The following is a 24,731-nucleotide window of genomic DNA, read 5'->3' as shown; positions in this document are numbered from 1 at the left end:
AGAGAGCAGGGCCTCCGCCGTGAATTATTATTACTGGTCCGCAGAACGTTTGAAATGGGGCGGGGCTGCGATGCTTTGAAAGAGGGCCTCAGAGATTTCCCCCAAAGCCCCGAACCGTGGCGCATTTCCATGCAGCTTCGCCTCGACTAGGACATTTAATCAGGTTAATTAGACTCCCAGGACACAAGCACAGGATGGGAATTCATTTATCGACTGATGGATATATGACTCTGGCGATAGCCCCTCTTTTTCTTTGGTTGATCACACCAAAACAACAGTCAAACAATTTAGCTGTTTGCAAATGGATACCATGTTGAGCTGTGAACTGGGCAGATTTATGGCTCTGCGTGTTTTCATAAATGAGATGCATGTTGTTAGGGTTATTTCTGAAGGCAATGCAACCTCTGCATATTCCTGTCACTTCCAGGTCCAGAAAGGGAATTGTGGAGCATGGGTGGAGCATCTAGGTCAGCTTTGGGTCGCATGCATGCAGGAGTAACTTGACGTACAATAAACATGCAGAACAATATTTGATGCATTGTCATAATTGAACACTGAAACAGTGCTATACCCTTTTATTTATTATATTCAGTTCTACTTTAGCCATTCTACTTTTAGTCAGTGGTAATTGATGTCTGTGGTGCTGATTCCTTGGGTTTTAAACGGAATCTTAATTGCTCCAAATGATTATTGGCTCTCCAACGAGTTCTGGAATTGTGCCATCTTGCACTTGCTCTGGGAGGTCAATCTCATGATGCAATATCTGAGCGGGGGCGAGGGCTCTGGAACCTGCTGGAACGCAGCAGACCTGAACGCAAACCCTTTCCGCCTATGTAATGCAGCCAGTCCGGGGCCAAAAGCAAAAAAAATAATGTTTTAGGGGAGGGGTGGAAAAATCAAAGGGGAGGGAACCTTTCCCCTTATGAGGACATAAAGGGACAAATTCCAGATCCGACCGTCTGAGCTGCCACTCTCCGAACGGTGAAGCAGAACGACCGAAACACTCTTTACTCCTCTTTATGCCATTTCTACCCACCGGAGGAACATGGACAGACTAAGGGGACTCATATTAATGTTAAGGTCAAATTTTCATAATAGGGGACCTTTAACAACATTAGTTAGTTAGTTAGTTAGTCAAAACATTTCGGGAGATGAATGTATAGTTAGTTGGTTAAAATATTTAGGAAGGAGAATGTAGAGGGTCCTGTTTAATGCCCATCAACCCAGATTTACCCGCCATAGATTTTCCCAGTAAACATTTTCGTGAGCAGGAGGCAGCGGCGGCTGCTGCGCTTGATATTTCCCTCCTCCTGTGCACTGTGGTGACATAATTATCTCCTCTGCGAGGCTTCCTCAGCTCTCGGGCACACCGACCTCTTTCAGCAACACGGAGGGGCCTGGCGGTGGATGCGCTCCTCAGACGTGCCTATCCGAAAGCCAACGCGGTTGGCAAAACGCGCAAAACACCCCACAAAAAAACCCAAAAATTAAAAATAAGAACAAAGTCTACCCATTCCATCTCTCAGCAACTGAAGCACCTGAAGTGAGAATGAGCTGCAATTTAAACACCCCCTGTGTTAATTATACGAATTATACGAGATTCGTTTTTTGGACCAGGCCCATCTCCTGCTCTTGCTGAAATGGCGAGCTCTGGGGGGCTGAGGACGTTTTTTTAAAAAAAGGAGAATTTCACGTTTGATATTCGTAGCCTTTGGCATTGAAGCGCTTGTTAGTTCTCCAACACCGCTGGTCAGTGTGGCCATTTAAATGTTTCTGGTCTCTCAGTTTTTGAGGCACGTTGTGATGTTCTGATCCATGGAGACCCCATCCCACAACCTTGGACACCTTCAGTAGCCAGAGCTGGCATTTGGTTTTAATGTTGTGGGGGGCGAATGGAAGCATGCCCTGCTTTCTGTAGCAGCTGATTAGGCCCGAACTGCTTCTGGTACAGCATTTATTTTGAGACGCCTGGGTTGAATGGGCAGCTTTGAGATGGATTGGGGTCAGATCTTCGAGCCTCTCCGTCCTTGTCGCGTTGCGTAACCCATGTGACCTCTTTCTCTCCCTCCGATGTGGCTATGCTGACAACATTTTACCGTTTGTCTGAGGTCTCTGCAGAGACATCATGTTTCTACGCCACAGTGACTTCGGAGCCTGGAAAGGCTTAGCTGTCGTCTTCAGCTTTTCTGGCCGTGGACAGACACTTTGGCGGTGGGTGTGTGTGTCACGGGCACGTGTGATGTGTCCATGATGGTGTGTCATCACCATGTGTCACCACGGCGGGCTTTTCCTCTGTCGCCCAGAGCTGCGCAGAGCTAATGAGATCAGAGTGACGATGGCGTCTTAATTACTGCCAGTCTACAACCGTGTCAAATATCAGCCATGTAAGCATGTCTTTTTCTATGTATCTATAATAAACAAATGAACATTCTTAATTCAAGACAAAAAAGATGCCTCATAAAGTTAGAAAGCAGCCACAAGTCTACCAAGAGGTGTACACAACAGGTCCCCAGACATCAGTCATATCAATCTCGGTGGCTCCAGAATCTCAAGAGTCTTGCACTTTTTACGTTATAGAATAAAACTGAAGATGGATTGAGGGATTATGAAAGTGAAGTGATTGTCATGCACAGCACAGCACACGGTGACACAACAAAATGTGTCCACAGGAGGAGTCTGTGGGGATGGTGCTTTGCTCAGTGGCACCTCTGCGAATTTGGGACTCGAAGAAATTGAAGATTTACGTCTCTCCGAATCAGGGAGCTTTTGCCGCGATGGCAGCGTTTCACGCTCTCAGGGACGGTTTCCAACAGTCCTGAAGGTTTTATACTGAACACTTTATCCGCTCATGTTAATGAGCGTCTCATCAAGCGGCTTTTGTTGATGACGATGGAGAACAAAGCAACCATGAAGGTAAAAAGAAGAAAAAAAACAGATTCATCAAACATACTTCACTTTCATACAACAAATATGAAATATGCTTCTTCAGAACAGCTCCGTTCCGAGTAGGGGCGTCCAGACTTTTCAATGGCAGCTTATATCAAACAGAAAAGTGCTTTTTTTGTGTTTAATGGTTTAATTGAGCTTCATTCGTCCTGCAGATGATGTGCTCATTTTCCTACTGAATTTATGCCTGAAAACTGCTCCCTCTCTCCGGGTACGTTTTAAAAGCTTTGTTTTTTTTGGTGAGAACGATAGACTTCCGTTGTGTCTACATGTTCTGAGAATAACACACTTGTATTGGAAGATGTCCGTAATAAACCACTAACTGGTACTAATGAGGCGCAACCCAGAATTAGTTCAGTCCCCTTTTTTGTTTGGCCTGCGGTTCAATGACAGCCCACTTCGCACAGACGTGCAAATTGCCCGTAACAAAGCCAGACTTTTGGTGACCCGCGGTGACAGTGTGACATCCTCCATTTCCTCAGCTGGAAAACGTGGAACTCTTCTTTCTCAGCGTTGCATCGCCCGTCCAGGGACCCGTTTTATTCTGTGGTGTGCAGATACTGGCGATCAATGGATGCAAATGTGCGGCCACCTCCCTTTTGTGGGCCGCAACGTGTCACATCCCCGAAACCTCGACACCACGAGACTAAAGACGTGTTGGACGAAACGGCGTCCCGCGGAGCGAGGTTTCGTTATGCAGATCGCTGCAGGTCACTCGTTCATCGTCCACATCACTTACTTCCGCTGTTCATAATAAACTACATATCCCACCCTGCTTGTACTTTACTGAAAATGTCCCCGTATGTATAAAGAAATTACTAATTTGGTGGTCAGACTCCAGCCAGCGTGATAATCTGTATGTGTGTGTGTGTGTGTGTGTGTGTGTTGGAGTCTGTGTTGCCAGATCTTATCTACACTAATTGCCGAATCCCAGAGCACGACAATTCTGACAGGAACAAGTCGCTGTAATATAAGCTTTCAGATCTTTGTCATGAGAAAATAAATCCAGTCGATAAACATTTTACGCCAAACCACGTTCGTTACAATGATCTCGGGTTTTATTACAGCACTGGGTAAAGTGGCTGATTTTTGCCTGAGCTGGCAGCCCGAGCTGGGCGGAAGACACGCCCCTCGCCCCTCGTCTCCTCTCTGATTGGCTGGCGGCCGCGGTAGGAGCGCGGCGCGGCCGGTTCTGCGGTAGTGGTGGCAGCGGAGCGGAGCGGCGCGGCACGGTCGTTGTCGCCGGTTTCTGTCGCCGTCGGGATATAAAAAGCGCGCCCGGAGGATGCGCGCCTGAAACAGCCTGTCGCTGGAAATAATTTCACAGGCGCGGTTTACTGCTACAGTAATTTATTATTTTTCATCTGCGGCGGATATTCACGTTAGAGGTAAGTAATAACGCGCTTCACTTATATTTTTATAATAAACTCTTCAGCAGTAAATCAATGAAAAAAAAATCTAAAACCTGCAGCAGGTCTTATGAATGATAATAATAATAATAATTATTATTATTATATCAGGTATTGTTCAAAATAAGAAGCTTGGCGAATATGGTTCTTATGATTGAGCGAATAATAATAATAACAATGACAACAATAGTAATGATAATAATTACAGTTGTTGCTGCTTTGACTATAATGGTGCTGGTTATTATTATGATGATTATTATTATAAAACGCTTTTGTTGATACTGTGTTTGAGGCTCATGGGACATCTGGAAACGTGTTGATTTTTCAGCATCTTTTATTGTTTTATTTTATGAAGTTATTTTTAATGCGTACTTTTCCACTTGTTAAGTGGATTCCAGTCTTCCCTCAAGTCATTCTAGGATAAGTCCCGGGGATAATCCCTCAGGCGAAGGTCTACGGCTCACCTATTTCCTCATTATTCCTTTCCTTTTCTCGCACGAGACTGTCTGGTAAAAGGGTTTTATGTGAGCAACGTGGGTAAATAATTCATGCAAACCCAGCCCCCCCCATATGAGTTATTGGGGCGTAAGTAACCGGTGGCGCCCAGCCACCTGGTAATGTAATATAGAGACGGAGGCCTGGGCGCTGTGTTGCCAGGTTGAACCGTGATGAAGTGAAGGAAGGCAGCTGCTGAGGGGCGTCCGCAGAGGTGAGTGGGCGGGGCACCCACCCACCCAGCAGGCACCCACCGGGCCGCGGGAACGTCCTCTCCCTTCCTGTCGTCAGCTTTACGGCCCCCTCGCTCCCTGGGCCTGCCTTCCGGTGTGGGAGGCTCGCGTTCCTGTAATGATTCACCTGAAGTCCTCCAGAACCGGAGCGGACCTTCTGAAACGAGTGTGTCCGCCCTCGCGTCCCCCCACCGCGCCGTCCCGGTGGAAGTGTAAACATGGCCACGCCTGTTGGCTGGCGCTCGGCCCTCGCTCTGCTGCCCAGGGGCATCTTAGCAGGGCAGCTGGGTATTGATCAGCGCATTACAATGCGTCCCAGTGTACGTGCCGTGGGGACCTTCTGGAGACCATTTGGGGTCGGTGGACCCACAGAGACGTGTAACAGAGAGCATCTCCGCACTGACACTCCTGACATTGATTATTCCCGCCCCGACGTGCTGAAACGGAGCGACACATGGCGCGGCAGATGCGGCGGGCCCGGCTCTGACTCCGTCGCCCCGGCCATTCTCATGCTAACGAGGGACCCCGGCTCGCCGGCCGGGCCGCGCGATGCCAGCACTGATCCGCCGTGTCCTGAATGCCTCGGCTCAATAGGCAGGCGGGCGCCGGGGTGCCTCTTTGTTTCGGGGGTTTCTTTTCGACCCGTGCCGAGGTTCCTCAATGCCCCCATTGTGCTGCCGCATGTCCCAGCAGAGCAGCTTCTCCTCTCGTCCCTTCACTCTCTGTCCACGGCGTAAACGTGCAGAAAGGACCGGTGGGCGCACACAATTTACACACAATTTACGGCATTTACAATCAGTAGTTACAGGGACAGTCCCCCCCTGGAGACACTCAGGATTTGAACCTGGGTCTTCTGGTTCATAGGCGAGTGTGTTACCCGCTAGGCTGCTACCAAACAAAGTGTAAAAGTGGTGTCCTCTTACACTCACAGTCTAGACAGTGGGCCAGTGGTGGACTAGCGGTTAAGGAAGCGGCCCCGTAATCAGAAGGTTGCTGGTTCGAATCCCGATCCGCCAAGGTGCCACTGAGGTGCCACTGAGCAAAGCACCGTCCCCACACACTGCTCCCCGGGTGCCTGTCATGGCTGCCCACTGCTCACCAAGGCTGATGGGTTCACTGTGTGCACTTCACTGTGTGAAGTGACAATCACTTCACTTTCTTCTTTCTTCTTCACTAGACAAAAGGTGCACTGCCCATAGGTGGCGCTGTAACAAGTGTTTATAATGAAGGGTAGTTTCTTGCTCGGAGCCGCCTGCCACGTGCTCTGTACCGGCGTCCATTTTAATAACAGTGCGGTTCGCACCGAGGGCCCGCCTCTCCACTGCCTGGGGGGGTTAAAGGCAGATGCGGGGGTCAACGTGAGACGGGCGGGCAGCACACGTACACGCTCCCTGCGTGCCTCACTGGAGCATGATGCCCGCGGGGCACTCCCTCACAGGACCCAGGAACTCATGGGGCGCGGAGAAGAATCGTCCTTTTCACCGAGCGGCGCGCACGTACGCGGCCCCGGCCCGTAAATGGGAGCACTGTGCCGGCCCCCCACGTGAGCCCGGAGCTCGGGGACGACACGTTGTTGGGAGCGGAACTCTACCCGCGGCCCCGGTGGCGTTAGCGCTGGATTAGAGCGCGTGGCTCCTCTTGTTCTTGGAAGGCCGCCGCACCCCCTCCAAAGCGAGATTAAAATCTGGTGGAAATCGGTGTCACACGTGTGTGTGTGAGTGTGTGTGTGAGACGTCCTCGAGTCCAGCAGATGCATTTACGAGAGAAGGTTGCAGGTCGGCCACCTGTACCGTCCAGTCGGCTCGCGATTCGATTCATAATAGATTCCCAATTCAGTTCACGCATCTGTCTGTTTCTTTAGCAAATACATACGGTTCATGTTGGTCTTTCTACACGTTTTTGCACGTATCTGGCAACACTGCCAGAAATCTGAAATTGTTGTTTTGTGGTTAACTGCCGTATCAAATTCAAATTTTTCACGTACACAGTCATACACGGTACGATATGCGGCTACAGACCTCAATATTGCAAGTATTCAAGTGAACCAATATGCAAATATTACTTATGTAATATGTGTAGCAGGTAGGGTGGAAAATGAGGGGAGTCAAAGTATAAAGTGAAAAGTTGTGCAAGGAGTAAAAATAGTGAAAAGTTTGTGCAAGTAAACGTCACTTTTCTTTTTCCCCGTTTAACACACCAAGCGTAACATGATGCAAGCGAATCGGCTTGGGGTCGGTCGGCAGAACCGCCCGCACGCCCCTACGGTCCGCTAGCGAGGTTCGTAGGTTTTTAAGTAACGGGATGTCACTGTCGTTCTCCTTCTTTTAGGACAAGATGCCTCAAACGCCGCCCTTCCCTGGCGCGTTCCCCACCAGCGGCTACAACAAGAACCTTTACCAGACAAAGGAGGAGGCCTACGGGGGTCTCTATTACCATGACAACAGCCTCGTTTCGGGCTCCCTGGAGGCCCTCATTCAACACTTGGTCCCCACGGTGGACTACTACCCCGATGTGAGTCGGTAACACCTCTCTCTTTTTCTCTTCGCCGTACACCCCTCCTTCTCCAGAAAGACACCATGTATCGCTTCCTCCCCGCAGAGGACGTACATCTTCACCTTCCTGCTCAGCTCGCGCCTCTTCATCCACCCCCACGAGCTCATGTCCAAGGTCCGCCAGCTGTGCGTGGAGCAGCAGAGGCTCAGCGACCCGCAGGCGGACAAGGTACGGCGACGCCGCGAATGCCGGTGGCCCGGACGCGTGAGGGTTCCGGGGTGAAGTTCTCGCTGTTTAACCCCCCCCACACAGACGCGGCTGAGGAAGATCGCGCCCAAGGTCCTCCAGCTGCTGACGGAGTGGACGGAGACGTTCCCCTACGACTTCCGGGACGAGAGGATGATGAGGAGCCTGAAGGAGCTGACGCACCGGCTGGCGAGTGGCGACGAGGTCGGTCCACTACTTTACTTTACTTTACTTTACTTTACTTTACGAGAGGACGAAACCAGCAATTCTCATTCAGTTTCTATAGATTGTGAGTCAAAAAACGAAGAGGCCCAACTTGTCAAGAATAGAACATTCTAGGGAATTGTTAAGTGCGAGACGATTTTTTTTTGGAGTGTGTGTGTGTGCGTGCGTGTTAGTCTCGTCTAAACAAGTGGGTTTCCAGCTGCTTCTTAATGGTGGTGGTGGTCTCGGCTAGTCGAATGGAGCAGGACAAGTTGTCCCACCAGCCAGGGACAACAAAGGAGAACAGGGACGACTGGGATCGGAGACCCCGTGAAGAGGGGATTTTTAGTCTCGTTTCGTTTGCGGATCTGAGCGGGCGTGCAGGAGTGTAGCTAGCTAGTAGCGTGTTACACTAATTACAGAAGAACAGGCAGATGCCACGCCCTCATTCCCGCTCAACTGGTCCTGCAGAAACGCGAGGTGCACAGAATCAAACCTCGTGCATGCTGACTGCACCGCCGTAGCTTTTAACGTCGTTACGTTATACGCTTTTACACTAGAACTCCCGGCGACCTGAAGTTAAAACGAGATGTTTCAGAGAAACACGTGCAGGGGAGGTTAGGTCACATTTCGGGGGGGATTGGCCCTGGATCTGCTCGGACGGGGCCCGACGGAGGGAGTTTAAAAGCCCTTTTGTTGACGGGGCCGGGGGCCGGCAGGCGGCTTTTGTTCGCTTTTGCATCTTGGCCTTAGGCAGCATTTGAATTGTTCCGCTCTCGCTGACTCCGGCGCCGCCGGCTTAGCGTTAGCTCTCCTCACCGAAGCGCTTTTTGTTTCGTTTTTTCGGCTGTGCGCTTTAAAGTGTTCGGCCTTTAACCCGTGACGACCTGGACCTATTTTAACGATGGGATGTGGCAGGAATAACCGAAAAGGTTTTCTTACTATAATAAAGATGTTAGAATGACATTTCTGTGATTATTTAAAGGGTTAAAAAAAAAAGAAAACCTCAATTAATATATATATATATATACACACACACACACACACATATACACACATTATTATAGTAAAGATTTAAGAATGACATTTCTGTGATTATTTGAAGGGTAAAAAAACATATATATACACATACACACTCACACACACATATATATATTTCTCCCCCAGATAACACTTTAAATTTGTAAATCTACTTTTTTTACTGTTAGTCTGGATTTTCTGAAGTTGTCAGCACCGGTAAAAGGACTCCCTTGCCGTTTACGTAGGCCTTTTCTTGCTGAAACTGTACTTTTCTCTCCGGGTCCCTACCCCAGGTCCCGTAACCCCTCCCCATCAGGCCACTACTGAATCAGCATTCGCCCACACACTGGCACGCAGCTTGTGCGACGGCGTGCGCTCGTGCAAGCAACATCTGTGGAGGGGGACGCAGGCATGCGTCCTGAAAGATGTGCATGTATTGATCACGGCCGACGAGCCGTGCGGGAGCATTGATCCCGATTCATTTGGGAATGTGAAGGTATTGATCACATCAGCCTGTTCTGATCGCTGGATCAATAGCTTTGCTTGCAAAAATCACCAAGACAAACCTGAGGTTAGGTGGCTGAGCACTCGCACAATCTGAGATCATTGTCCAAGAGTTTCATACATACTAAGGTTAGGAGAGAAGCCAGGAGGCCTTCATATTTGGTATTACATCAAGGGTTGCCAGGTCTGACTGCTTTTGCATGGTGTGGATGAAATTAAAATCTATTCACTCACAGATAATGATGTCCGACTCAGGTAATTTTCGCCTTTTATCTTACAACCAGCACAGTTGTCTCTAACGGGTGATTAGCTGAAAAACGTTTGTCCGTTACATCAGCTCAATGTGGACAGAAGAGATTGAGCGTTGCCAGTATGGGCACTTTTCAACACCACTTGAAATGCAGGAATGCTAATTTGAACCAAACCTCAAGAATGTAACACGTAAAAAGCTTTATATTCCATTAGTCCATTATGTACCACAGCACAATGCTTAGGGAATGTGTAGAAACGAGGGGGAAAGACGAGAGAGGAGAACAAAGACAGGACAAGTTGGCAACCGTGATAATTACCATGATAATGACAGCAACTAGCTGTTGCCGTGGTTAGAAACAGTGTGCTGATTCAATTTAACCAGTTACTTCTGAATTGACTCAGTTTGATAAGCACAAATGTGTCACTGCTTTCTTGCTGAATTTGGACACGTGTAGAGATAACAGAAAAATCCATACTTTTGTATGAGCCATGCTGGTCTGCTAGATGGCTATCGCTGTTAGCACAGTGTGTGGGACTCAACAAACAGCAAACCCAAGAGCTGCTTTCACGCAGCCTTCAGGCCATCACCTCCTCGATAAATGAGGTCTGTGTCACTCAGTCCCAGTCACTTTACACTCTTTTTATGAGTGAACTACAAGTACCAACCACTGAGTGGTGCCGGGTACAGTCTGAATCAGGGCTTTCGTACAGTATCATTCGGAACTGGCCACCGTGGGGGCTCCTCCAAGCACCACTGTCCCCATAAGGTCATTTTTCTGGTTGCATTTGTGCTTTCAGTAGAGACTGCGAACTGCCAGAAAGCAACGTCACGTATGAGCCAAACACAGTACATGAGCTGTGGGTTCACATGGCGTTTTAAAAATGGCAGGTGCTGGTGTTTCTAAAAGGACACACATTCTATGGCTGGGTGTAACGTGCCAGACCCATTGTTTAGTCATGGGCATCTGGTTTTGGCCTACGTTTGTTTGACCCGGAGAAAGTTGTGTTCTCTTTGGCCAACAGAGCGATCCCTCGACCCTGAGCAGAAGCTGAAAAGCCAGGAATAGCTTGCGAGGACATCTGTTCCGAGCGGCCTCAGACCGCTCTTCAGGCCTCTTATGGCCTGGCTTTGCACACACTGTCATTAAGGATGTGATGTGTAGGGCGGGGCCACGACCATCAAAACCGAGATCCAGAGTTGTGGGTCCGGCTTGAGGCTGAGTGCAGATGTAGCTACCTTTAGAGGAGCTGACATAAAACCAGAATGATACGAGCAGCAAATAATAGTAGCCGCAATGGGGGCAGGAACCAGCCACGGGCATGGTGTGACAATACGGGATTGGTCAGAACAACGGGCATCTCAGCCCTTGAGATCGTGCCATGAGTCTGGATGTCATGACCGCCGTTGGCAGGGTTAAAATGGCCCACAAGCAGCTTTGGCGAATGGCACCCCGTTCCGCAGGAGAATGTCAGCTAGTTATCTCCAAGAGTGGATTAGCTAAATATAGCCCCTTCCTTCTCTGCTGGAGGTCGGCGTTCATCCTTCGCCATATGGTCGGCCTCCCAGCGCCAAGCCTTTCTCTGTGCCGAAGCCCTCGCCGCCCACAAAGCCTCGGTACGGAGGAGCTCTTCTTATCTGGCCATGAAGCAGCAAGACCACAGCGGCTCAGCAGAGTTTAGGATCATGGGGGCAGGGTGGGCTCTCCTAGGATCCGAGGTCACATTCGCGGCCCATGTCGGGGCCTTTTTAGGGTTTGTTTTCAACCAGCGCCTCCACTGTGCCCATAATCTCCGCTCCACCAAAAAGCATGCATGAAGCAGAGACAGGGAGTAACAACGCAGAGTTTCGGGTTTCTTTTTTTAATTTCAATATCTACACTTTCAAAGCAGGCTTGTAATTCTTCATTTAATTTATTAGAATGTTTTTGCCATAGCACGATACCCAAGCATCAAGTTTGATTTCAACCCATTGATTTGGCCTTAGAAACACACATTAACACGTTGGTGGCGGCCTAGCGGTTAAGGAAGCGGCCCCGTAATCAGAAGGTTGCCGGTTCGAATCCCGAGGTGCCACCAGGCAAAGCACCGTCCCCACACACTGCTCCCCGGGTGCCTGTCATGGCTGCCCACTGCTCACCAAGGGTGATGGTTAAATACAGAGGACACAGTTTGTTGTGTGCACCGTGTGCTGTGCTGCTGTGTATCACAATTGACAATCACTTCACTTTCACTTTAAAAGACAGTCCCGTTAGTGAGTGTGAATTGCGTCCATTTTGTCCTTTCTTTTGTTCGGTTGCTTGGCCCCCCCCTTTGCACATTTTTCCTCCCTGGGGGGCCGACTGCAGTAAATGCCAGGCTGGCATCGTGCAGACGTGAAAAGAAGCCCTCCTCGCTCGTTTTCTTCACTCCCCCACTCCCTCCTCGCTTTGACGTTACGCAAAGCTGTGCCAGGGCCGTGTTATCTAATGTCCTGCGACGCGGAGTTGGCCTGGGTCACGGGGGGGGGAAGGGGCGCGTTGCAGTCGTGCTGACCGAGGGCCCGGTTTTACGTAATGCGGCGCGGCCCTTTTCCTCTTACTCAACACAACCGCCGCGCGCGGGCCAATCAGAAGCGGCCGAGTGAGCAGGACGTTTCTGCCTGATGCGCGCGTTCAGAGACGGTCACTCAGCAGCGGCCTCAGTCCAAAATGTCATCTGCCCATGCAAGACGCGTGACGCAGCGTTTCCCTCTTCCTTCCTCGGCAGTTGTACCGGAAGGCGGTGCAGCAGGTGACCCAGGGCCTGATCCGCAAGCTGACGGCGCTGAGCCAGTACGAGGAGGCGCTCGCCAAGATCAACGCCACGCTGACCGACCGGCTGGCGGTGCTGAAGGCCAAGCCCCAGTCCATCCAGCGCGACGTCCTGAGCCTCTGCAGCGACCCCTTCACCCTCGCCCAGCAGCTCACCCACATCGAGCTGGTGAGAGCGCGAGAGCGCTACACTCACTTCACTCATTAATCTTAAAAATATGCAAATTAGTGACCAGTTATAACCTCCTTACGTTTCAAACATCTTACATTTACGGCATTTACCAGACGCTCTTATCCAGAGCGACTTACAGTCAGCAGTTACAGGGACAGTCCCCCCCTGGACACACTCAGGGTTAAGTGTCCTGCTCAGGGACACGGTTGTAGTAAGCGGGGTTTGAACCTGGGTCTTCTGGTTCACAGGCGAGTGTGTCACCCACTAGGCCACTACTACCCAGTTAATGTATTCATAAATAACCTTTTTGATCCCCCAATCTCAATCCCTCAATATTACATCGACTTTTTTGGTGTCACGCTGCCGTTCAGTTGGCCAAATCTGACAGAAGGGGTTTGATGAAGGCCACGTGACATGGAGTTCACGGTCCGGTGTGGAGCAGTTATAGATAAAGTGTCCCTCAGCCCCGACGTGACCCCACAGGCTGATGTTTAGACAATTGATTTTCCAGCGTTGAGGTCTGCGAGTCCTGACCCAGTTACTGAACACGATTAATCATTTTTCAAGGTGACCAGGCACTTCTTGCCATTTGATGGACGACCCGGTTGATTGGAATTGACGGACTTTTCGTTTCTTCTCTTTTTAACCCCCATCCTTCCAGGAGAGATTAAGCTACATTGGCCCTGAGGAGTTCATCCAAGCTTTTGGCCCAAAAGACCCCCTCGACAACGACAAGGTAAGATCGACACAGTCCGTTACGATGTAATGAGATTTCATCCGGTACGCGCGGCGAACGGGGCAAAAACAAAAAAAAGAAGCCCAAACTGTACAGCGATAATGGACCCGCTCAGCTCCTGTTGACTCTTGAGGGTCTTTCACAGAGACCTCGTCCAAGATGTCCTTTACCCACCGGCCCGGTGGGAACCCCAACCCTGGGAGAAAAGAAACTTCCGTCTGGCGATAACCTAGCAACCGGGCAGCGGTGCTCTGCCGGGCCCTGCCGGGCCCTGCCGCCGCCCGTCAAAGGGAGCGCGGCCGGGGCGGCGGCGGCCATTGTGTCGGCACCGCATGTCTCACTGCGGCGGAATGCGAGGAATGCGGCCGGGGGAGACGCGGCGGATTGCGTCAGCGGGCGCAGCGCATAAAAACGACATTGTTTACATTGCGCTTTAGTTTCCCGCAATACTTCAGGGTTTTACTATTTTCATTGGATTTTATGACTAATTCATTGCAATTAGTAGAATCACCAGCAAAACTTTCCATCTGATGCACTCTAACATGAATGGCGCTTTTGAGTAAATGTATTTTTTAACAATACTTTAAGAAGCTGCCTTCAGAACTCGGCACGCTTGCTTGGGGACCACGTCGGTGACGGGTGGCCTGCTGTCGTTTCAGAGCTGCTTCGGTGGCCATAAGAAAGCCGGCAACCTGCAGACGTACGTGGAGTGGTTCAACCGCCTCAGCTACCTGGTGGCCACCGAGATCTGCATGGTGAGGCCCCGGTCTTCACGCCCGAGCCTTGTGTGACCCCGTCCCAAGGCCCTGTTTGCTAACGTCCATCGTTAAAAGGCATGTGGAATGCTGGGTAATCGCCCCGGGGTTTGTTTGCTCCGTCCTGTGCAGGCGGTGAAGAAGAAGCACCGGGCTCGCGTGATCGAGTTCTTCATCGACGTGGCGCGGGAATGCTTCAACATCGGCAACTTCAACTCCCTCATGGCCATCATCTGTGAGTGTCCGCGCATAAAACTGCAATTAATCCGAGATTTCCGAGTTTTGGGGGTACCGGGGGCACCTCGGTAAATCCAGGGTTGTCCTCATCCGGAGCGAACTGATGGGGAGGGGCCTGCTCGCGCGGGAGGCAGCTGGCGGCGGCTGGGTGGGCGTGGCTCCCACCGCAGCCTCCGGCAGATGGTCGGCGTTGTCCAGAGCGAGGGAAGGGAAGAGTGTGTCCAGCTGTCCCTGCCGGGACGTGAGTCTCGGGAGACCCTCGCACTCGGCCCCGTTCTCTCCGGGGACCGCAGGGCTATTATTAAAGTGTTTGGCGAGGGACCATGAGAACAGGCGGGGTGTTTGTTGTGCCGGGTGCAGATTTGGACACTGCGCACACAAAGCGGCCCCCGTCCTCGTCCCCCCGGGACGGCCGAGAATAAAAGGGAGAGAATAAAGGAGGAGAGTGAACGAGCGACTCTTCAGGAGTGTCGTGTGTCTCTGCCCTGCACCTGTTGGCAGGATACGACGCCCCGCGGTCTGGTCCCTCGTCCCCAAACCACTTTGTCTTCTTACCCGGCATGTGTGGGTTTAGAGCATTAGCCATGCAATGGTTATGCAATTTAATCTTCTTTTCCTCCTGTTATCAGAAGCTCATGAGTCCTTTTCTTAAACGTTCTCGGATCAGCAATTTTAATATTAGGCCGGAAGCGTTGATCTGGCATGAATTCGATAGAAAATCAGTGGCGATTTAGAGAAAAAAATAACGATAAAGTTAACGATATAAATATATATCACGTTCCCGAAACCCCATTTTCCCCTCAGAATCGAGCAGAAACCGGATTGTCTGTTATCATCATCATCTTTAAGGTCAGAGTAGCTCTGTGGAGTGTGTAGGGTTGAGTAACGGTGAAGTGGCGCTTTAGTCGGAACTGAAGTGTGGAACCCCGGGGAGTCTGTGGGAGAGTAAATCAAGATCGGAAGCCGGGAAAAGGAGCTTTGTAGGATTAAACCGACCTCTGACCACAGTTTGTGTGGCTCTGTGTGTTTCCACAGCTGGGATGAACATGAGCCCAGTGTCAAGACTGAAGAAGACCTGGGGCAAAGTGAAAACAGCCAAGTTTGACATCCTGGAGGTGAGTTGGCTCGCACCGATAGATCCGTAGTTCATTTACATTTACATTTACAGCATTTATCAGACGCCCTTATCCAGAGCGACTTACAATCAGTAGTTACAGGGACAGTCTCCCTGGAGCAATTTAGGGTTAAGCGTCTTGCTCAGGGACACAATGGTAGTAAGTGGGATTCGAACCCGGGTCTTCTGGTTCATAGGCGAGTGTGTTACCCACTAGGCTACTACCACCTTATTCACCCTATTCCACCCTATCCACCCTATTCAGTGACACACACTTAAGAAAAGAAAGTGACGGGTCGGGATTTGAACCCACATCCCTTTGGTTACGAGTCCACTTCTTTACCTGCTCGGCCACCACCGTCCCTATACATTTACATTTACAGCATTTACCAGACGCCCTTAACCAGAGCGACTTACAGCCAGTAGTTACAGGGACAGTAAGGGACCGGGACCTGGAGACACTCATTGTTAAGTGTCTTGCTGTCATATTCTATTGCAGAAAATGGGCAAAAAAATGGGGGACCCAGGGGCAGATTTTTAAATCCCGGCCACAGTAGGCTGGAGAAGCGTACAGCTCTCGTGCCACTGAATCAGACGTGATTCACAGCCACCTGCTTGTTCCCATTTTCTTAGCCGAAGTTCATTTTTTATGTTAAGAGTCGTCTAGATATACTTCTCTTCCCAGCTGTAGCCCAAGAGTGGAACTTTTATCAGTTTGATTGGATTGAAAAACTGGCCTTGGCAGCAATTGTACTATGGCTGTTTAAATATACATTAATGTTGGGTCTGGACCTCATCTCAACCATGATCAGAGTCCTGAGGGGCACATACCTCTTCTACTGTCTGAAGATCTAAGGCATGGAGATAAAAGGGGTCGTACCCCTGCTGCACTGAGAGGATGTGTGTGTGTGTGTGTGTGTGTGTGTGCACGCAAGTGAGAAATGATAAAACACCTGAGACTGGCCCCTGGGGCTTGGGTGATGCTTCTGATGGATTGTAGGTCAGGTCGGGTTTCCCAGTTCCCATAAACACCAAAGAATGTTGTGTTGTTTGGTCACACAAGCCTGAGATCTTCCTGCACTGGAAAGAATAAATAAATATTTTTCACATTTTAACAGACTGTGAAATGTTGAGTGAAATATTTTTTTCTCTTTCTAGCACCAAATGGACCCTTCCAGCAATTTCTATAACTACAGGACGGCGTTGCGAGGGGCCAATCAGAGATCCATCACAGCCCACAGCAGCAGAGAGAAGGTAGACACTTATCACGCTAACCCTACTTACAATCCACATCAAACCTAAACCGCCTCACTTCCAACGTCAGCCATCACCTTACGACCAACAAACAAGACCACTGTGTTCTTTTACCGCCATTTGGCCTCCACTTTCCCAGCTGTATGATTCCCATAAAATGCGTGGTCTGGAGCGGGGCTCTTTAAACCATGGAAGTGATAAGAGATAAAATCCCAGAGAAGATTCTGTCGGGCTGTCTGTTGGTGGGGAGAACCATCTGTGCTCTCCCTCCAAATAAAACTTATGCAATGTGGGTTGGGGTGAAAGGTCGGTCACTAAACGGGTCGTCCGCATCAGCGGGATGTTCTGTTTCCTCCGGCGATGTTCTGTTTTTGGTGGGGAGGAGCAGCATGGCGTGATCACGGAATGTTCCTACGGTCAGACATCGGTCTCCCACCGGGCCGTCTGCGCCTCACCCCACCCAGACGGGAAAGAGCCGAGTCAGCTGAGGCCGAATCACCAGCAAGACCTTCAGCCAGCACTCCATAGAGCTGTAGGGTGGTGGTAGCCTCGCCTATGGTGGTAACACACTCGCCTATGAACCAGAAGACCCGGGTTTGAATCCCACTTACTACCATTGTGTCCCTGAGCAAGACACTTAACCCTAGGTTTCTCCAGGGAGACTGTCCCATCAGGTCGGGTCGGATCCAGGCTCAATTTCTACCATTTTGGTCGGGCTCGGGATGATCGGTCAGCAAACACGAACTTACGGCCTATACTACCTATCCTTTCTGTGTTCCGCGGAAAAAAGTGTTCATCATGTTGTGAATCGGTGTTATTGAATTCAAATTTTTTTTTTAAATGAAATGTTAATTTGGTTTGCAATTCTCGGCCACCGCGTTTTAATTATCGTGAGAGAGATGTGAAAATGGATGTTGAGGAGGTGAGACGGAGATTGTATATTAAACCTGCACATTTCCTTTTGCTCGTAATCTAGCGCACGTTGCCGTACTTGTCGGGTCAGATTCTGTCGGGCTCGGGCCTGGTGGGCCTGCTTTTTAGGCCCAATTATAGCTCTAAATTTACATTCACGTCATTTACCAGACGCTCTTATCCAGAGCGATTTACAATCAGTAGTTACAGGGACAGTCCCTGTAACTTCAAAACATCAAACCATCAACCAGTTATGCTCAACTGAGTTTAAGATTAAGATTAAATTTAGGATTGTGGGTTTGTATACCTACTGAGGTGCCACTGAGGCACCGTCCCTACACACTCTTCCCCAGGCGCCTTTCATGGCTTCCCACTGCTCACTGGCCAAGAAGAAAAGTGAAGTGAAGTGATTGTCACATGTGATACACAGCAGCACAGCACACGGTGCACACAGTGAAATTTGTCCTCTGCATTTAACCCATCACCTTGAGTGAGCAGTGGGCAGCCATGACAGGCGCCCGGGGAGCAGTGTGTGGGGACGGTGCTTTGCTCAGTGGCACCTCAGTGGCACCTTGGCGGATCGGGATTCGAATCGTCAACCTGCTGATTACGGGGCCGCTTCCTTAACAGCTAGGCCTCACTAGAAGGTGAGGACATGCAGAGGACACGTTTTGTTGTGTACACGGTGTCCTCTGTTGCCCTGTTTCACTTCAGCTAATTCTTAACTAGTCTCAACTCTTAACCAACCCAAACCATTAAGCACCGCCCCTCTTCTGTTGTCCAGATCACTGTTCTTGTTGATGGTTTGTTTATGGACAAACAGTCCCGCTCTGGTGGAGAACGTGCAGGCCGCCGCAACTCTGGGTCGGGAGGGGGTCACGAGACGGAATGTTCCGGCCCTTTCTGGAATGCTTTCTAGTGCGGCTGCTGTCGTAGGGAGGCTGCCTGTAGACATTTCCCTGCACGGCTGATTGGGCGTGCCGTTTATTATTCTCCGCGCGAGGTCAGCGCACGTTGTTTTCTGTTCAGAATCTGTCCGCCACGTGACGATGTGACACTGTGACACCGACGCGTTTTTCCGGTTTGGGGAGTGCAACGTAAAATCCCCCCGACGAGGGATTGAAACACCGGGAATACCGTGTACTCCCGCCTCGGCCAACATACGTTCATTTTCTGTAGATGTTTCTGGTAGATGTTTTGTGATCAAGGTTGTCGGTGCAGTAATTTGATGGATGTTCTGGACCCACCAACCTGGACACGTGTCATAGTTCACGACGCAGACATGTGATGTGTCACTTTACAATAAAAAAATGTGACTAAACTGTCAGTTGTCAGGAATTCAGAGACACTAAAGCTCGGGAAAAAAGAACGTGATTCCTGAACCTCATTTCCGATCCAATTTTTATGGGGCATTAGTGGTTTAATCGAAATCCCACGTCACAATAAACACAATAAACCCCACCCCCCTCTCACCTTTTGGCATCAGCTCTTGTCTCCTTTGTCTGGGCTCCGCCCCAAACCCCCTAACCCGGCCGGGCGAGCAGGGGACGGGTGGCGCCTGTACCTGGGGTCACCTGACACGGTCCCGCTTCTCTTCGCATTTCAGATCGTCATTCCATTCTTCAGCCTTCTGATCAAGGACATCTACTTCCTGAACGAGGGATGCGCCAACCGGCTGCCCAGTGGACACGTCAACTTCGAGGTAAATCTTCTTTACTTTTCTGTTGTTGCTTTGTGATACTGAGTGTGTGTGTGAGTGTGTGTGTTTATTCTTGTACTTATTTTCTCTTTGACCCCCCTGCAGAAATTCTGGGAGCTGGCAAAGCAAGTCAGCGAGTTCATGACGTGGAGGCAGGTGGAGTGTCCCTTCGAGAGGGACCGCAAGATCCTACAGTACCTGCTCACGGCACCCGTCTTCAGTGAAGATGGTACGCAAAACACACACACACACACACACACACACACACACACACACACTTCAGGACGCATTCCACAGAAACTCAATGCATGAAAATGCTTTTTAATGCATTGATGCGTCAGACAAATTCCAAACACTATTAGGTACTCTTACACAAACACACACACACACATACACAAATGCAAAGTCGCACACTGATGCCACAAATAAGCGTGTGTTTACACAGGCCGCAGTGTGCACAGTAACGTAACACAACGTTGCGACATTGCCTCCAGGCTCGTGTCTCTGGGCTCTTCTGATGCGTGTGGCGAAACTCAGAAGGACCCACTAAGGACGCTGGAATGTGTCCCGACTGGGGAGAGCTGCATTTTATTCCACGGGATGTTTCCACGGTAACCAATTCTTCTTCTGTCTCTCTCTCTTTCTCTCCCTTTTCTCAGCTCTCTGCCTGGCGTCCTACGAGAGCGAGGGCCCGGAGAACACCATGGAGAAGGACCGGTGGAAGTCCCTGAGGTCAGTCCATACCCCTGCAGCCTTTGATGGGAAGTTAACCAACAACAAGTGCAAATAATCGAATAAGTGCAGAGCAGGATACACATTTACATTTTTAGGGCATTTACCAGACGTCAATATCCAGAGCACGTTACAGTCAGTAGTGACAGGGACACTCGGGGTCAAGTGTCTTGCTCAGGGACAAAATTGTAGTAAGTGGGGTATGAACCTGGGACTTTGTGTTCTTCTGGTTCATAGGCGAGTACCACAGTTGCCATAGGATTTATATAGTTAATTAATATAATAGATGAGTGATGATGATAATAATAGAACCAGTTTAGAGATAGGGCCATGTTCCTGTGTGCAGGGGTGGCTTTTGGCCTACATCTCAGTACGTGTCTGGCATGAGTCACGTTTCCTGGTGTCAGGCCAGTCCACGTCACTGTCACTTCGCTGCCACTTCAGTCCTGTCCTGCCCGCCTCAGACGATAACGCGGCAGGACACTTCCCCCCATCAGACACGTCCGACCGCAGATAGCATGTAGATGCAGGAACACGTCCAGGTCACAGGGGTTCATGCTGCAGGTCCCCGAGGTCCCTAGTCAGTAGTTGATGGTGGAGGATGTGGAGAACGTGACTTCATGTGCTCGCTCTCTGCTTCTTCACTGCCGCAGGTCGTCGCTGCTGAACCGCGTGTAGGGGACACGTCTGCCGGACCCGCCATGTCCTGTTTGGTCTCAACGAAGAGTGACGTCACAAGTATCCCTGTTTTTGGAAGGGAAATGACAATCTGCTCACCTTAGAGAATTTGGGTTTTTATATATACATATACATACAAGTATATGTATATATATAGAAGACCCCAAAGTTCTCTCTTTTCTTACTGGATATTTCAGGACCGCTTTTCGCCTCTTTGTATGAATTTGTAATTTTTTTTTTTTGGTGCTTGTTTGTGGATCTTGTCCCGTCGGTGGTGTTGAGTATCACCGGGAGACGGGCGTGGGCGTCGTAAACAGCTTCCTGTCTGACTCACGCGTCACGTTTGCCTCTTTATCGGAGTTTGCTGCTGGCTGGCCGACTCGCTCTTCAAAATGAATCATGCAAACCTAAGTAATAATAAATAAAAACAAAAAAAACAGCAGTTCTGTGCACCCAGATGTTGGTGTCGACCCTGCAGCTTCATTAAAATGCCACCATTTAAGAGCTATTAATAATTGTGTTGTTATAATTCCATGTAAATGTATTATTACTTTTAATATATAACTGTATGTTTTGAGCCCCCTCCCCACCCTGTGACCGTAAGCACTGTCTGGGTTTTCGAGGAGGTCCATTTACCTGCTCTGTGAAACCACCAGTGCAGGAGATAAGCCACGCCCCCACCCCACCCTCTTATCTGTCACCGTGAGCCAGGGACGGTTCCCGTGAAGACAAAGTGTTCCCACATTCCTGCCGTCACCCCGGGTCACTTGGGCAAATACAGACCCCGAGCACCGCATGGCATCTGTTATTGCCCCGCCCCGGCAAGCCTCGCCCCTCCTCGCCCCGCCCCAACCTCCTGTCAGCAGTTTTTACTCGCAGCGCAACGTTGCCATCTAGTGGCAGGAAATACATTTTATTTACAAAGTTACATCCCAGACCCATTATTATTACCTAATTATTATTATTATTATTATTATTTCTTTCATTAATAGTTTTAATTTATGTTAGCTGTAGCTGTGCTTCTTAATCAATCTGATGTTATTTACTGTGAATATTTTATTTTGTACTAGGTACATAACATATTTTCTAGCTACCAGATGTTGCCCTGACTAATATTTTTGTATTAAGGCTTTGTATGAAAGGTACTGGCATAACGAAGGAAGCTACATGAGTTTGGCCTCGCAGCGAGAGGTACTTTTCTGTGTAAATACGCTTTCCCCCACACGCTTTACCTTGCTGTGCGTGTTTTGGCTGTCGAGGTGCTATTGGGGACTCCTGAAGACATGACGCTGTTTGTGTTTTTCGAGACAAATGGATTCCAATAAAAGAATGTGGACTGGACCGGACTCTGGCTGTTTTTTTTTTTTTTCTTTTTCTGCTTGATCCTACAGCGTGAGACGGACCGATCAAGAACCCCGTCAGGTAGAGTTAGGCATTTATCAGACTAAGGGGAAGTTCTAGCCTGTTTGGTGTCCCGGGCGAACACCCTCAACATTTACATTTATGCCATTTATCAGACGCCCTTATCCAGTAGTTACAGGGGACAGTCCCCCCCTGGAGTAAGTGGGAAGTGTCTTGCTCAGGGACACGATGGTAGTAAGTGAGATTTGAACCTGGGTCTTCTGGTTCACAGGCGAGTGTCTTACCCACTAGGCTACTACCAACAACAACAACATTTATTATATACAGTACGTCTCAATGGGCTTTGACAGGCCTTACAGTTGACACCACCACACTTGACCCTTCTGCACACAAGGAAAGACTCCACATAAAAAATAAAAAAAGAGAGGAAGAAACATTGGGAAGGAGTGATACAGAGAGTGAGCCTGCAAATGGGGTCAGTGCAGGGTTGATGATATAATAATAAGTCCTACAGTTGTAGGGTTGGAGAAGTCCAGGATGTAGTCAGTGTCATGGTCTAGATTACGTGTCCATAATGATGCTACTGGTCCACTTGAAGATCCCTGAAGCTGTAGTTGTAACGGTGGTGGTGGCTGTGGTGACCCTCTGGTTTGTTTCATGGTATGTCCTTGTTTAGCAGTTGTCAGGAACCAGGATATATTTGCTGGTTTGATCACTGGGGTCTGCCAGTAGTCTGGGTGCTTGATTCAGTGTCTCGGAGAGAACAAACAAAAGCAGCGGCAGACGGTGGCATTGTACAACCGATACTGAAATACGTGGTTATAGTAGTATTATAGTAGTAGTATATTGGTGCTACAGTGGCCCGTTACCCTAACTAGGACAGCCTAACTACGGTGAATTTAACACTGTCTGTGCTTAACTGTGTGATAAACTGGACTTTATAATTGACACTGTGTCAAAGTGAAGTGAACTGGGCCTTTAACAGAAGGCCAGAGACACTGACTGGCAAGCCGTTCCACCCATCTACTACCCACCTACTACCCATCTACTACCCCCAACACATACAGGTAACCAGGTAACCAGGTAAACAAGCGTTGTGCTTTTCTTGTCACCTGTGTCCATTTTGCGCTCCAGTACCAACACCCACCCTCCAACCTGAGCATCACCACGATGCTTTTCTGCGATTTCACACAACCCAGGAGAGATTAATTATGACAAAACGAGCTTGGATTGACAATATTATGAATGAATGAAATGTGCTTCATTTGGAAGCATCCTGCCTCCCTCCCCTTTAGACAGGCGTGAGACTTCAGCCCAGCAGCAGCAACAAGGTGGTAGTAGCCTAGTGGGTAACACACTCGCCTATGAACCAGAAGACCCAGGTTCAAATCCCACTTACTACCATCATGTCCCTGAGCAAGACACTTAACCCTGAGTGTCTCCAGGGGGGGACTGTCCCTTCAACTACTCCGGAAAAGGGCGTCTGATAAATACTGTAAATGTAAACCTCGTCCTCACGTCCCGCATATATGGGTGTGATGGATTTTGGAAACATCGGTGCAAATTATAAGCCTGTATCACAATGTCTGGTGCTTTTTCTGCTTCTTTGGGTTTTTTTTGTGCTTTATTTTGGGAGCTGGTTATTAGATGCCGATTGTGCCAGTCAGAATAGAAAACCGATCTGTGCCCATGCAGTCCAAAAAATGATCTGGCATGATGTCGGGGCAGCATGGGCGCGAATGTAATTTTAATTAAAAAATAGTGACAGATGCCCGTGATGTCACCCATATCGAAAACTACCACCGAGCAGACCCCCTTACCCAGACCATCTTGGTAGTTACAGGGACAGTCCCCCCCGGAAACACTCAAGGTTAAGCGTCCTGCTCAGGGACATGATGGTAGTAAGTGCCACTGCCACCCCATGAATTACAGTCTATTCATTATGCCGAAGGATTGAAATTCAGAAGGGAACAATGTATAAATGTTCCTCCAAGCATCTTCCGCTCAGGCCTGATGTCCCAGCTGATCTGCACAGCCTGTTCGTAAGAAGAACAGCGACTTACTGTACCATTCCACCCCTGGAAACGAGGGCAGAGGTCAGATAATAAAGGATCATAATACATAAATCAGCATTTATCAGGGCCTCATTTTGAAGGGACCTGGAACCGGCAGGTCAGGATCACTTTTATGTGTAAACATCAAATTATATTTAACTGCTTGTTCCCTGAAATACAGAGGTACGGAGTGGGAGTGTAGGGGACTGCTGCCCTCTGCCGGCCAACAAGGGGAAATTAGATAGATAAACAGACAGACAGATGGATAGATAGATAGATTGACAGACGATAGATAGATAGATAGATAGATAGATAGATAGATAGACCTTAACCTTTAAGCCGCTTGAATTTATGCTTTTTGTGGTCAGGAATTATTAATTCTGTGGGCCGAATAATGGGTTACAGTGTCTGCGCCTTTCACGACGCGAAACGCGC

At 49.3% G+C, this 24,731-nt stretch overlaps 1 protein-coding gene across 3 annotated transcripts in view; it reads left to right on the top strand.

Annotated features, from left to right (window-relative positions):
* The window catches only part of rasgef1ba (RasGEF domain family, member 1Ba), a 56,160-nt gene extending 33,939 nt beyond the window's left edge, over positions 1–22,221 (top strand). Inside the window, exons 1-14 of one of the 3 annotated variants that reach the window (XM_028995241.1) lie at positions 4,134–4,334; positions 7,412–7,594; positions 7,682–7,804; positions 7,889–8,026; positions 12,548–12,760; positions 13,425–13,499; positions 14,159–14,254; positions 14,387–14,489; positions 15,527–15,606; positions 16,764–16,859; positions 19,378–19,473; positions 19,576–19,699; positions 20,130–20,202; positions 20,856–22,221. In XM_028995241.1, coding sequence (XP_028851074.1) covers positions 7,418–7,594; positions 7,682–7,804; positions 7,889–8,026; positions 12,548–12,760; positions 13,425–13,499; positions 14,159–14,254; positions 14,387–14,489; positions 15,527–15,606; positions 16,764–16,859; positions 19,378–19,473; positions 19,576–19,699; positions 20,130–20,202; positions 20,856–20,880 — 1,419 coding nt within the window. In that variant the 5' untranslated portion in view covers positions 4,134–4,334; positions 7,412–7,417 and the 3' untranslated portion in view covers positions 20,881–22,221. The other 2 variants (XM_028995239.1, XM_028995240.1) reach the window with 2 other exon arrangements.
* The last annotated feature ends 2,510 nt before the right edge of the window (positions 22,222–24,731 follow it).

This window comes from Denticeps clupeoides, chromosome 11, assembly GCF_900700375.1.
Source record: "Denticeps clupeoides chromosome 11, fDenClu1.1, whole genome shotgun sequence".
Classification (NCBI taxonomy): Eukaryota; Metazoa; Chordata; class Actinopteri; order Clupeiformes; family Denticipitidae; genus Denticeps; species Denticeps clupeoides.
Note: the sequence above shows the minus strand (reverse complement) of the source record. Positions and strands in the feature narration are given on the sequence as shown.